Below are 15,000 nucleotides of genomic sequence, written 5' to 3'. Positions count from 1 at the left end.
AATGAAGGGAATGGAAAAAAGAGGGAAGGAAGTGAAGAGAAGAAGGAATGATAAAAGCAGACGTTGGCCCGGTACGCTCGTACTTCATGCTGCCCCCCCCCGGGGATAAGGTGGGGCAGAGTAGAGGGCTCCCCTGCAGGTCTGCCCGACTGGGGTCCGATCAGTGCCAGCTTTGCGCTGCACGCCACCATGGCTTCATGAAACCCTCACGTGTCCCCTCCTCTGCTCACTCACCAGCTTAGGTTCACTGTTGCTATGCCATGACCAGATAGGGGCATATTCTGTTTTATGATGAGATCAAGTCTTTGCGTTTGTGTGATCTGCAGTGAGGGGTAGGAGAGTAACACCAGTGGACTCCCCAACTGCATGGGGGGGGGGGTAAATATAAATATTCCATGTCATACTTCTGTTGTTTGTTTAATGTTTTTTTTTATTCATTTCCATGACTGTTTTAGTGTTCTGATTTTGTGAAATAAAAATGTATTGTAAGCCAACAGAAATGTACTGTAATATATATATATATATCTTACAATCTCAATATCACAATGTCAGTTGTGAGACAAATGTGGAATTTGGGGCCTTGCTTAACAAAATCAACCTGCTATGCTGTTCCTGTCTGGAAATACATGTACTCTGTGCAGTGGCATGCAGGCTTTTTAAGTGAAATTTGGCTGTCTAAACTAAAGTCTAAACTAAAAAGAATGATGAGCTGGGTCTTATAAGGATATTTTACAATGAAAAAATGTCTCAGCTGTGAGACAAATGTGGAATTTGAGGCCTGTTAAAAAAAATTGACCCGTAATATGCTGTTCCTGTGCATTTACCTCATGCGGTCACATGCAGTCTGTTAGTGAAATCTGGCTGACTAGCTAAAAAGAAGAATTACATGTATTACATTGTATGAGCAGGTCTTCGGCTATTTTACAGTGAAGAAAATCAACAATGGATCATTTGACAGCAGTCTGTATGTTTATTTGGTGGTGTAGTCTTTTCATTTACCCTTCACTTTTTTCCAAGACTGAAAAACTAGAAGCATTAAAATTCTTTAGATATAACCCCATGCATAGTTGTGTGCCCTTCATAGCACGTGTGCCTCTACATTAGAGCATCTAGCCTACTGTACCTTCATTGCTCTATACAGCATACAATGCTGTAGGCTTGTGTGCCCGGTATACATGTTTTTCAACAATCATTCCTCAGAGTCCTCTTGCAAACCAACCAGTTATTTTTTCCAATAAATGTTACAACGATATACAATGCAGTTTAGCACAGTGCCTTTAAATACATTTCTAATGAAAGGTTTAACATCAAAAGGCTTTGGAACAGTCTGTCCATTCAGTGTCGTGACACACAGCACGTTCAGAGATGCTGATGGCAGTAACAGCTCTTCGCCACCAGAGAGCAGTAGTCAACCACAAACATTGGTTTAGAATCGATGCTCCCACTGCTGCGCACGAACTTGCAGATGACATGACATGTCAGCACACAGCAGGTGGACGGTAATCACTCGTCTACCCATGTGTCCGTTGTGATCATTCGTAAAAACCACGAAGTCAATGACGCTGCCAGGTGAGTCACCTTTAGCAAATAATCTCTTCACCTTTGGTGGCAACTGAAGGTCCTCGGTCTTTCCTACTCTCACTTCTGAGTAGCCTGAACAGATTTTTAGACGAGAGTCAGCTGAGGCCTGTGTCCTTTTCATAGAAAGGTTCAGTCTACGGTTGAATTTCTCCAGCCCACACAGTGTTTCCCACAGAATTGAATTCCATTTGTGGTGGTTGGTTTGCAGAATTAACTTGAATACAACAACAAATTAGCACAGCGTGGTTATGATGCTAACCAGATTTAAGCACAATTTAGTACAATCTGGAAAATCATTGTGTGGTGGTCAATGTTGATATTGTGGTGGGCCGCCACAAATAAGTCAATGTATGGGAAACACTGCCACACTAGGTCATGGCCAACTCGCTTGGAACAGTCTTATCCCTCAGTTTCCATCAGGCTAGGATAACATTTGTTTATAAAATCTAAACACTGTGATTAGAATTATGCTTTATTTTACATTCAGAATCTATTTACAACTCTATGAACAGAAAGAAAGAAGCAGGCAAGACAACGTAGACCTGTTACCAAGGCCCCTGCTTGATATAGTTGGATGAAGCCATCAATACATGGTCTCTAGGAGATGGTTTGACAGACCTTGAGTAAAATAGGTTACATACATTTATGTTGTACATGTACGCCTCACCGGTCTTTATGTGACAACCTCGTTGAGACATTGTGCTTTGAATCAGGCAGTATAATTGAGGTCATCAGACAATTAGATGGATCCACCAGTAGCTTGGACTATCAGGGCTAAAGCATTAATTGGTTTAAAACCACACAAAAAGTGTTCCAACCTTGTTGACCGTCTGTCCAAAATATTTGAACACCCATGAACATACATTTGACCCATGAAGAACACATGCAGTTATTTCCAGAGCTGTTTCCTATTAACCTACTGAGAAACACTTTTCTAATAGGCTTACATTGGCCATGTATTGGCTGCCTGGAGACTCATGGTTAAGAAAAATCTGAATGCGGTTAAAAAAAAAATCATTCTTGGTTACTTAGTCTTCGTTGTATGGACCCCAAACACTAATGTCCGTTGGTCTTGGCTCGATGCAACACCGACGCAACGCTGGTCCTTGGCACACTCATTTGGAATGCTCTGAAGCCATGGGGCACATGGTCCTACTCCTCAGCCAAAACGTCACACTTTGTGTAACCCTCCTTCCAAAAAAGGTTAAAATTGCCAGTCCATAATCTGACTGTTATGAATATGACTTCATCTGTTGAAGTGGTGGAAAAAGAAAATGTTTTGGCTATGCACTCTTCATGAAGGATGTGTGTGTGTGTGTGTGTGTGTGTGCGCGTGCGTAGAGAGGTCTGAGTTAGCCTGGAGGCTTGACTGACGAGTGACTTCAGCTGTTTTGTTGAAGACTTATTGCACAGTGCTTATTGGAAACTGTAGCATCACTGTAAACAGAAGGTGGACTGGTATGGGATGGCATAAGGGGGGTAAAAAGGAGACGTTGGGTTGATTGTGGCAGTGGTCACCTTCTTGCCCCGCCACCACCAGCTCATCCACCCCCTTTGGGGCAACCTAGTGGCTTTGGCATCTCTTGCAGGGCAGTGGCTGAGTGTGACGTCTTCTGGCATGGTCAGTCCATGACAGCCCCCGGTCAAGAGGACTGCATGAGGCCGGTGAGCCTCTTCCCCGTCAGAGACTTGCCCTGGGGAAAACCGAAATGAGACACAGAGGAGACTGCAGTGTCTACTTAAGCACATTTAGGTCTTTGTTCAATTTCTGTTGCATCATAGGACTGGAAGTAGGCACTTGTTGCTATGGATCTCAGTAAGAGCATAAATGCATATTATACCCATATAATCTATTTAATAGTTATGATACCATCAGTGTAGAACAAAATACATTATGGATGCCCCCATGAACATAAACATGGGGGGGGGGGGATTGTAACTGCCCCCAGAGTGTAGCACTGTAACTGCCCCATGAACATGCCCCCAGAGTGTAGCACTGTAACTGCCCCCAGAGTGTAGCACTGTAACTGCCTGGCAACAGCTCTACAGTAGCTGTTGGCTGCAGCAACTCGAGCTAGGTATAACCGATTGTTTTCGTTTTTTTTTTCTTTTTGTACCGACGGTACTCGGTGACCTCGAGAAACAGAGATCTGTGTGAAAAATCGCTGCATTTCTCTGTTAATTTGCATACTTCCCATACTGGCTTTGATACTGAACATCCGTAGCATTGTCCATTCCACTGTTCCTAATGCTGTGTGTGATGCCATTCGGCAGCTGAATGAATCAACACTCACCACGCTGCGAGTGAACTTCTCCAGCGATGTCCGTCGCCCCTGTTCAGTCTCCAGCTTTTGGTTCAGATGGGTTGTGCAAAACAAGAAAAAAACACAGTTTGGTACGTTAGGTGAAATGATGGTTATTTTGGCACTAAACCGTAACTCTGGAGTAAAAACAACCTAGATAGATAGATAGATAGATACTGTAGATACTTTATTGATCCCCAAGGGGAAATTCAAACCTAGGGTCTATATACCCTTTTGTTTTTACTCCGGAGTTACACACACAACGAGAGGGAATGATAAATATTTCAGCCATGCATTCATCTCTTGAAATCTTCAGTTGAATGTTTGACTGTGATTTTATTTTAAGTGCGAGGAAAAGTCTGATCTGACATCTGATTAATTTTTTTTGCGCTCTCGGCTCATTCTCAAGTTCACCTCAGATGTACAAGAAGGAGCATCGACTACAGCGGATCTGGGCAGAGGTATATAACTCCACGCAGAGCAGGTGAAAGAAATAAAGGTCATTGCACTTCCTAAATGGAGAGAGACCTTTTACGGTATATTATAGTATATCAGCCACTCCAGCTCAGTGTTTCCCACAGAATTGAATTATATTTGTGGTGGTAGGTTTACAAATTAGCGCAGCGTGGTTATGATGCAGGTTTAAGCACAATTTAGCCAGTCGACTTTTATGCCAACAACTGCAGGATTGTTAATGTTTTCTTTAAACGTGCAAGTAGGTTGTTGAGATACAAGAAGAGGCTGTGCAAAGGTGCACATAGCTCTACTATAAACTAATTCCATCCAATTTAAATAGTACAACATGGAAAATCATTGTGTGGTGGTCAGTGTTGATATTGTGGTGGGCAAATAAGTCAATGTATGGGAAACACTGCAGCTCTTTACAGCCAGAACATACGAAAGGTCACCACTTAACAGAAAACTTTTTGCAAAATTGCCTTTGACTGCGGAACTGAGTCTGAGAGAATAAATCTCTGCCTGCAGGGCTGCAGTGCTGGGATTTGGGTTTGGGAGAATAGATGGAGAGTGTGTTATGCCGGCACCTTCTTTCTGGCCAGCAGGAGATCCTGGTAGGCGTTGGACCTCAGGAAACGCGCATAGCTGTCACTCTTCATCAGCTTATAGATGTGATCCTGAAAAGAGAAGAGAGATACCACCAAGGCATGAGATCGGGGACTTTGGAAAGGAAATAACATCACTGGGTGGCTGTCTTGAAAGTGAATTTATGTACAATGGCTCTGTGCCTGTCTGCAAGATGGATCTGAGTTTAGTTGCGACGAGTATCGTTTTCCACACAAACATAATGTCAATTAGTTTAGTTTTTGCTTCCTGTTGGTGGTTTACAGAAACACTTGTGTGCCAACACAAGGCTATTCCGATCTAGCCAACGACAACTCTTCAGTCCGGGTAGGAGGATTCATTTGCATCGCTTCTCCTGTCGTGGCTCATTAAGACAAGTTTCTCTCACACACAAAAGCAATGGTGGGGACTAAATATACTGAGACGCTGGGAGGAAAGGGTGCCTTGGGGGGGCCGAGACACTCTTTTTTTGGGTTGAACTCTTTGCTGTTATTCCCAGAGAGGCTGCCAGGCAATTTCCTGCAGAACAACCTTCCCCAGGAGCCCCAGTAGGAACAAGAAGAGAAAGGAGCGAGACAATGTGCTTGTTCTTTCCCCAAATAAAAACGACAGACTTTTTCTAATTAATAATTTTTTTTCTATTTGTAGTTTTTATGAGCGTGTATTTTTTTTTATTGGGAATTTGACCTTTGGATATTGTCTGTGCGTGCGTTGTTGACTTTATATGTAGGTATATTACTGAGGAAAGGTCTGAAAAAACAGTAAGTCAAAATCCCATTATTTTGTGGACTCTCCAGACCTGCGCAAGCAGCCCTCCGAAAGTGCCACAGAAGCCATTTGTCTCAGACTGAACAAGATTGCAACCCTTGACCTCTCATCCATCATCCAACAGGCAAGTAGGAGAAGGGCACAAGAAGGAGCGGGAGAACAAAATGAGGAAGAGGGAGAGGAAGACATCCTGCCCCTCTAAAGTTACTGTACGTCACTCCAGGCAGGTGAGGTTACCTGGGCGTCCTCGAAGCTGTAGCGGCCCGGGTCCTTGAGGTTCTGGCTGGTGCGTTCGTAGCTGTGGGAGTCTAGGTTGATGGAGCGCGGGGCGCCCTCGGCCAGAAACTCCTGCCAGATGTCCTGAGCTCGGCTGGCAACTTCCTGTAGGGGGCGCCGCTTCAGATCCTGCACAGCCAGCCAGAACCTGAATGAGAAGAGGGAGAAGGAGGGGAAGAGAGGGTGTGGGTAGGGACTTGGTTAGGGTGACCATTCGTTTTGTGTTACGACCCTGCCAGGTCTCCACTGGCCCCGCCCACTTGCGCTCATGTTTGTCTGTCTCTATGTGAAGCAGGTTGCCCGAGATGTGCAGGTGTTTGGTATTGCCCTGATGAGCACCTGTATTTGAAGGCCTGGGTTCCAAGAGCAGATGGGCTTCCTCTCCTCTCGACCGTCGTCTTTTTGTTTTGTTTGAACACATCCCTAGACATACACTCGCACTACACCTTGCTTTTATTCACTACACTGACTTTTTCATATATTACTTTAATAAATATTCTTTATTTACTCATTCTGGCGTGGAACTCCCTTATGTAGCTCATCCGTGAGCCAGCATGCGTTACATTTGGACATGTGGCACACCACAGCGAATCTAATTAGCAATTATGAATACATACAATGCTCTCTCCACTATATTTTGGAGTGTAGGCAACCTAATATAACCACCCGCCCCCTCCCCAACTTTGTTATATTTATATTATATTTGAGATATGCTAGTCTAACAAGGTTGTGAAAGACCGCTCAAACGCCTTAGGACATGCCATCCCAGGAAGTGCCTGAAAAACTGGCGCTCTCCACCCAAGCACCGTGGGATGGAAGATGGCCCCATTATCAGCGAATGCGTCAAGTGGACTATTTTTTTTTTATTTCTGCTACAACAACCCTCTTTGCATGCTCAAAACAAAAGGCTGTGTCCCGCGAGTATGCCACTGCAGACGGAGAAGGGCCTGAGGCGCCTTGCACTGAACAATGCACTCCTCATCACAGCCAGCCCGCACCAGCACCCAGCCCTTGGGAGTAGCCATGCTTTGACTAGCAAACCTACATTTTACCCATTACTCCCATCTCCAGCACACTCATTGCAGCCCCCCCCCCCCCCCCCCCCCCCCCCACACACACACACACACACACACGCTCCCCAGCCGCTGTGAAGGGTCTCTTACGGCTAAGTGGCTGCACAGCTCAGCACACTCTCGCCCCATTATTGGTCCTCATGCTTAACAGAAAAACAAAGCACTCACTGGTCGCACCCCACCCCCCATACACACACACACACACTCACTCACACACACACACACACTCCATTGTATTACTTCATGGTATCTATATTGATCTCTGCACTGGGGGAGAAGTGGACGCATCTGCGACGCCTACGCGAGGGGACCCCGTAAGAGGCCTCGGGGCGGCCGAGAGGACCGGACGCGACGCGACGTGACTTGCGCCGGGCTTCACGTCCAAAACAAGAGCCTCTCGTCGAGGCAGTGCGCCGTCCCTCCCCATAAAAAGCAATCAGACCGTGGGGCCGGTGGTGGCCAAGGGGAATGGAGATAGCTGGAGTGTCTGAGAGAGGGAGGGGGGGGGGTGGACGGAGATAAGTGTCTGGTTATCTGGTGCCATTAGCTCTGGGGGCCGCACTGACCTCTGCGCTATCTCCAGCGCCTACTCCGGGGGCGCCTGGTGTCCCGCTGTCCGCGAGCCGCAGGGGGGGGGGGGGGGGGGGGAGTCTCTGTCCTCACACACACACTCAAACACACACACACAAACACATTCACTCATACACAGAACCTCTCTCACACACACAAACACATTCACACAATCCCACAAACCCTCACAGAAACTCACACCCAGGCTCTCCCTCTCTATCTTTCTCACACACACACACACACACACACACACACACACACACACACATACACACACACTCACTCACACTCACCCAGTGGTTTATTTACTCTGGCTCCTGACACTTGCTGTGGTGCTGGACTGGTCCAATGTGTGTGTGTGTGTGTTTGTCTGGCCTCTGTTATCTGAGCTGAGCTGTGAGCGCATCGCTGCTGCCGCCAGGGGATTCGGCCCGAGATGGACACCCAGCATACGCGCCACGCAGGTCAACAGACGGAGACAGTGGCGGAGGGAGAAAAGTGAAGAACAAATAGATAGAGTTGAGGAGGTAGAGAAGTGAAGAACAGATAGATAGAGTTGAGGAGGTAGAGAAGTGAAGAATGGATAGAGTTGAGGAGGTAGAGAAGTGAAGAACGAATAGATAGAGTTGGGAGGTAGAGAAGTGAAGAACAGATAGATAGAGTTGAGGAGGTAGAGAAGTGAAGAATGGATAGATAGAGTTGAGGAGGTAGAGAAGTGAAGAACAGATAGAGTTGAGGAGGTAGAGAAGTGAAGAACGGATAGATAGAGTTGGGAGGTAGAGAAGTGAAGAACAGATAGATAGAGTTGAGGAGGTAGAGAAGTGAAGAATGGATAGATAGAGTTGAGGAGGTAGAGAAGTGAAGAACAGATAGAGTTGAGGAGGTAGAGAAGTGAAGAACGGATAGATAGAGTTGAGGAGGTAGAGAAGTGAAGAATGGATAGATAGAGTTGGGAGGTAGAGAAGTGAAGAACAGATAGATAGAGTTGAGGAGGTAGAGAAGTGAAGAATGGATAGATAGAGTTGAGGAGGTAGAGAAGTGAAGAACAGATAGAGTTGGAAGGTAGAGAAGTGAAGAACGGATAGATAGAGTTGGAAGGATGAGAAGTGAAGAACAGATAGATAGAGTTGAGAAGGGAGAGAATGAGTGGATAGAGAGTGGAGTTGGGGAGGGAGAGAAAAGAGAGATGACTGGTCTTAGTATGGGTCCATATGGTCAGTGTGGTTAATAAAGAGAGAAAAGGGATGAAGGGATAACAGAGAGTGAGAAGTAGAGATATTGAGAGTAAATGGAGGTAGAGATGGAGTGTGAAAAGATAGAGGAGATGAATGTTGTAAAGAGAGAATACTGTACGTGGATTAGTGTATATGGGCCATGGGAAGGGACAGGAGAGGAGAGGAGAGGTCAGGAGAGGAGAAGAGAGGAGAGGAGAGAAGAAGAGAGGAGAGGTCAGGAGAGGAGAAGGGAGGAGAGCAGGAGAGAGGAGAGCAGAAGAGAGGAGAGCAGAAGAGAGGAGAGCAGAAGAGAGGTCAGGAGAGGAGAAGGGAGGAGAGGAGAGCAGAAGAGAGGTCAGGAGAGGAGAAGGGAGGAGAGGAGAGAAGAAGAGAGGAGAGCAGAAGAGAGGTCAGGAGAGGAGAAGGGAGGAGAGGAGAGCAGAAGAGAGGAGAGCAGAAGAGAGGTCAGGAGAGGAGAAGGGAGGAGAGGAGAGCAGAAGAGAGGAGAGCAGAAGAGAGGTCAGGAGAGGAGAAGGGAGGAGAGGAGAGAAGAAGAGAGGAGAGCAGAAGAGAGGAGAGGTCAGGAGAGGAGAGGAGAGGAGAGCAGAAGAGAGGAGAGGTCAGGAGAGGAGAGGAGAGGAGAGCAGAAGAGAGGAGAGGTCAGGAGAGGAGAAGAGAGGAGAGGTCAGGAGAGGAGAAGGGAGGAGAGCAGGAGAGAGGAGAGCAGAGGAGAGGAGAGGAGAGGTCAGGAGAGGAGAGGAGAGGAGAGGAGAGGAGAGGAGAGGTCAGGAGAGGTCAGGAGAGGAGAAGGGAGGAGAGCAGAAGAGAGGAGAGCAGAAGAGAGGAGAGCAGAAGAGAGGAGAGCAGAAGAGAGGAGAGCAGAAGAGAGGAGAGCAGAAGAGAGGTCAGGAGAGGAGAAGGGAGGAGAGGAGTGTGTGTGGGAGTGAGGGGCAGAGTAGTGAATGAATCAATAAATTGTTTTTTGGGAAAAAGAGGGATAGACAGGGGAAGAGTGGAGGATGGATGAGAGTGACCGAGGAGATAGAGAGTGTTTAGGGAGAGAGGGATGTGTGTGTGTGTGTGTGTGACTTACAGCAGATTTTCCGAGCTGAACTCTGACTCGAGGAATCGGAGGAACTGGTCACGGCCTGCCGGATCCTTCAGGGCCTCGTCCAGAGAGAAACCCCATTTTCTCACTCGCTGCTGGCTCGGGTCCTTACTGCCACAGCCAGAGGAAGAGAGAGAGAGAGAGAGACAGCCAGAGAGAGAGAAAAAGAGGGTGAAAGCTCTTGTAAGCTGAAGCATTTCTTATCAGTTTTACTTTATTCTTGTTAAGCACCATGCATTGCAGTTTTTGCATGAAAATGCACTATATAAATAAAATGGAATTGATTGATTGGTTTTAGAATGGGAAAATGGGGGGAAAGATACTCTCCCAGAAATCGTGACATGTCTTGATGCTTTATCAGGACGAGAGAGCTCTGTTCTATCTGTGCCAATGCTAATTGCACTGACCACATTACAGTAATGGGCAATGCACCCCATGTAATGACCCGATGGTAATATCACATCACCACACACCTATTTATATCATAGCAAAGTAGTAGCAAAGTAAACACAATGTCGAAGTCCAACACTTGTGCCCAGTATTGCAGACTGCCCACCGAGCAAGCAGCAATGCTCTAATTTCATTACCAACCAGAAAACCTTCCTCACGACAAGCAATTAATCAATTTGAATACATTATTTAGCTACATTAGACACCCTAATTATATTTCTATGGAGATTAATTTCTTGCTAATTTCGGCGGAGCAGATATGGTTCACCAGACTGCTGCTCGGCAGGACGTGCAGGGCCCCCTCCCAGAATCATGCATTTTTAACAGGAACAGGGCCCATTTGAAGCTCCTCCGGGGTCTTTACAACAGCACACACACACACACACACACACACACACACACTCACCAGGGTCTTTACACTGGCACCGCGTCTGAATGACTGGAAAACCCATTTCTCACATTGTAATTTATTTGGGGCCAAGTTGACGAAATTGGCTGCAGAGACAGGAAATGGCTCCAAAATAAGGCGTGTGTGTGGTGTGTGTGACGGGGATGGGGGGGGGGGGTCTCTAATGTACCTGGCCTCCAGGTCCCAGAAGGACGGATCGTCGCTGGCCCACGGATTGGAAGGCTCCAGCGTGGTCAAGAAAGGGTCGTAGTCCAAATACTGCTCCGTGTAACCCATTAGACTGCAACAAAAGAAACACCCGCAGAGGCGTTATTGTGCCACGTGTCGCACCGACACTACAAATTGACCAGAGCCAAACACTGGGATTGCTCCATTCTCTAAAATGCTTTTAGGTCCTCGTCACTCCCCACCCCCCCCCCCCCCCCCCTCCAATTCTCTCCACTCTTGCTCAGCCAGAGTCAGATAATCAGCCTGTTGGCTTCAGTGAAATATTCAGGCCAACGTCAGTGAGCAGCACAGAGCTCATTTGGGAGGCAAACTTCCGTTGAAGACAGTGACAGCCCTGAGTCGGTGAGGGAGGCGCCACACAGCCCCTTGCAGATGGTGTTGAGATGTCACCCGTTACGAGGCTGTAGATGAATATTTCTCGTTGATCAGCCTGGGCTTGGCTTGCCCTGCCGTGAGCTAAACTAAAGTGGTCCAGAAAAGTTCTGCACCAAGGGACTGCTGGGTCTCAGACACCCCCCACCCCCCCCCTACATTCTGCCGCCAATTACCCCCGACCTCTCTGTGTCCTCTGCTACTTTCAGATCGCCCCCTAGGGGTGCCCGTCTGCCACCTGCCCACCTGGAGGGGGTAGCGGTGGGGGTGGGCAGACGCACTCTTTTGGCCTGAAGTGGCACCTCACCCACAGGGCTGGCACAGCTGCTGCTGGAGCCACAGACTCGAACAGTATGGTCAGAACTGGGGGACATAGAGGTCACAGACATGACGGGGGCTGCAGAAAACTTCTCTCAGTGTGTGTGAGATGTGTGTGTGTGTGTGTGTGTGTGTTTGAGTGTGAGGTGTGTGAGCATGTGTGTGTGTGTGTGTGTGAGTATGTATGTGAGGTGTGTGAGTGTGTGTGTGTGTGTGTGTGAGTATGTATGTAACTGATGAAAACATTAAAACGAATCAAACGTTTAGAGATCATGAAATAGTACCATACATGATAAGATGTCAACAAGCAGGGAGATAATGAAGATCAGTAGTTCTACTCAAACTACTTGTGCACGTAGGCTATGGAAGATTGGTGAAACCTAGCAAATAGGAAAGTTTAAGTGAATGAAGTGAAAGTGAAAGTTGACATTCGAAAGGCCAACGAAAGATAATGTTGCTTTTGATAGTACAAAGACTTACAAAACTGGTGCTCTAAATAGCGATTCTGTTGTCTTTGAAAGGTTCTCTTATTGATGCATTGAACTGCAATTTGGATTAACACCTGCTTTTACAAGCAGGTGAATAGACGTGCGCTTTCAGGAGCTGTCTTTGTAAATACCGCGGAATACATAATTAGGCGCTCTTTACTCTTCCCCTCCCATCTTTTTACGCTAAACTCCCACTTTCCTCTGGATCCTCCCATGAATGCATATGTATGACATGAACAACGCAATCTGCCACTTTCAGCTCCCGCGTCAGGCAGTTTGCGCTTTTACATCATTGCAGCCTGTTTGTACATACCTCGCAATGATTTTACATGCACGTTGCGAAACAAATACGCCTGAAGTGGGCGCAAAGGCGTTAGTACATCTGGCCCTGAATCCGTTAAATATGCCCTTCTATTGCATCATATTCCTCATTCAAATTAGCAGAGCAACGCGAGTGACAGAAAGAAAATAAACACGGGGCGTCCGACAAAAAAGTTCTCTCAAAACGTTGTGTTGCATCACGCTGCTTGCATCACTTGCAGTCAGGACACTCCAATTGAAAACAATGTATTTTAACAGGTTTTTATCGCTAATGTTCCGGTTAGGACACGCAACTCATGAGACAATGTCAGCAGTATCCTCGTTGGCTACTTATCATCACTCATCATCTTCCATGCTGTTGTCTGACCCCAAATATTTCACACACTAACACACAGTAGTCCATTAAACACACACACACACACACACATACAGTAGCCCACGAAACACACACACACACACACAGTATCTTTGTAATCTTCCATCTCTAATCATGCAGTTATCTGTCCCTGGGCATATCTGCACATTGTGGATCAGCCTGCATGTCACTGGTGACTATTGCTCTGTGTGTGTGTGTGTGTGTGTGTGTGTGTGTGTGTGTGTGTGTGTCTGTCTGATAGTGTGTGTGTGTGTGTGAGATTGTGTCTGTGTCTGTGTGTGTGTGTGTGTGTGTGTGTGTGTGTGTTAGTATGTCTGTGTATGTCTTTGCTGTTTGACATAAAATGAGTTTGTCCCAGAAGTTAGGTCAGCATAGTCTTCTCAACTTGGAATGAAAAAAAGAATCAACCAATCAGAGCTTAGAGTGGGAGAGTAAAAAACTCACTGCACTCTCTCTCTCTCTCTTGACCTCAATCCAGTCAGATAATTCCACTGAGGCTTCCTCGGACTTGAGTCGACATCAAGGTTTGAGGTGCATTTGAGAAGTTCACAAGTGACAAATGACTTGCCAGACCCTGTTCTTGACCCGATAGCAATGACGAGGACTTACGTTTCAGCCACCTTCGACACTTTCATGCAATGTCTGTCCAACTGGGCATTCAAAAATAGGATCTGGAAAAAAAACAATAAACATCGGACACATTTGATACTTTTGTAACATAATAACTTATATACAGTCTTATATACAGTAATGACAAAAGGTGATTCAGGCAGCACGGCACAGCAAACAAAGACAGAAGCTATGTTCGAAATGTTCATTCATTCACTAAATAGCGAGTTAGCTAGTGAACCAGTTTAAAATCTGGACACAGCGAGAGGACGCAGGTCAGATACAAACATACTTCCTTCTTCACGTCGTCCTTGGTGTCCTTCCTGCCCTGTAGAGAGGGTGTGTGGACAGGACTCTGCGACTGGGAGTCTTCTGTGAGGCCGTACACTGACTGTGAAGTTTCGGACAGAGGGGAGCTGTAAGTCACTGTCACCCTCAATCAAAATCAAAAAACTCAAAAGCCTTGGCAGCTGAAGTACTTTCTCTTTCATGCTGGCACTCTTTCTCAAACACACACACACACACACACACACACACACACACACACACACACACACACACACACACACACACACACACATAGACAAATACACACACATAGACAAATACACACACACACACAAACACAAACACAAGCATATGCACAAAACTGAATACACACACACAAAAGCATACAAACACACACACAAACACAAGCATATGCACAAAAATGAATACACACACACACACACACACACACACACACATAGACAAAAACACACACACACAGTCTTAACTCACCTTCTTCACCTTCTGTGGATTCTTCATGCGCCGACACTTCCTGATGTCCATCTCGGTGGTGTTCACGCACCCTGGCTAAAGGACACATGATCAGTCACATGATCAGTCACATGATCAGTGGAGTTCACGCACCCTGGCTAAAGGACACATGATCAGTCACATGATCAGTGGTGTTCACGCACCCTGGCTAAAGGACACATGATCAGTCACATGATCAGTGGAGTTCACACACCCTGGCTAAAGGACACATGATCAGTCACATGATCAGTGGTGTCCACGCACCCTGGTTGTCACGTGATCAGTGGAGTTCACGCACCCTGGCTAAAGGTCACATGATCAGTCACATGATCAGTGGTGTCCACGCACCCTGGTTGTCACATGATCAGTGGAGTTCACGCACCCTGGCTAAAGGACACATGATCAGTCACATGATCAGTGGTGTCCACGCACCCTGGTTGTCACATGATCAGTGGAGTTCACGCACCCTGGCTAAAGGTCACATGATCAGTCACATGATCAGTGGTGTCCACGCACCCTGGCTAAAGGTCACATGATCAGTGTTTAACCCCTCCCACTTCAAGGTCAAGGTTAGCTTTAAAGCAACACCAAAGAACTTTCTCTCTGTCGCACGCACGCTATTTGGTTATCCAGCACCGGCTTTGCAAATAACGATGTC

At 46.6% G+C, this 15,000-nt stretch overlaps 1 protein-coding gene across 1 annotated transcript in view; it reads right to left on the bottom strand.

Annotated features, from left to right (window-relative positions):
• Window positions 1-787: 787 nt before the first annotated feature.
• Window positions 788-15,000, bottom strand: part of LOC121711353 (regulator of G-protein signaling 6-like) — a 99,122-nt gene continuing 84,909 nt past the window's right edge. The window contains exons 10-18 of the mRNA XM_042094880.1: window positions 14,325-14,399; window positions 13,837-13,935; window positions 13,545-13,606; window positions 11,002-11,112; window positions 9,959-10,084; window positions 5,970-6,156; window positions 4,928-5,017; window positions 3,876-3,929; window positions 788-3,275 (exon numbers count right to left, since the gene is read on the bottom strand). Of these exons, the coding sequence (XP_041950814.1) occupies window positions 3,225-3,275; window positions 3,876-3,929; window positions 4,928-5,017; window positions 5,970-6,156; window positions 9,959-10,084; window positions 11,002-11,112; window positions 13,545-13,606; window positions 13,837-13,935; window positions 14,325-14,399 (855 nt within the window). The 3' untranslated portion in view covers window positions 788-3,224. The remainder of the gene's footprint in view (window positions 3,276-3,875; window positions 3,930-4,927; window positions 5,018-5,969; window positions 6,157-9,958; window positions 10,085-11,001; window positions 11,113-13,544; window positions 13,607-13,836; window positions 13,936-14,324; window positions 14,400-15,000) is intronic.

This window comes from Alosa sapidissima, chromosome 6, assembly GCF_018492685.1.
Source record: "Alosa sapidissima isolate fAloSap1 chromosome 6, fAloSap1.pri, whole genome shotgun sequence".
NCBI classification, from domain to species: Eukaryota; Metazoa; Chordata; class Actinopteri; order Clupeiformes; family Clupeidae; genus Alosa; species Alosa sapidissima.
This window is presented reverse-complemented; position numbering and strand designations above follow the sequence as displayed.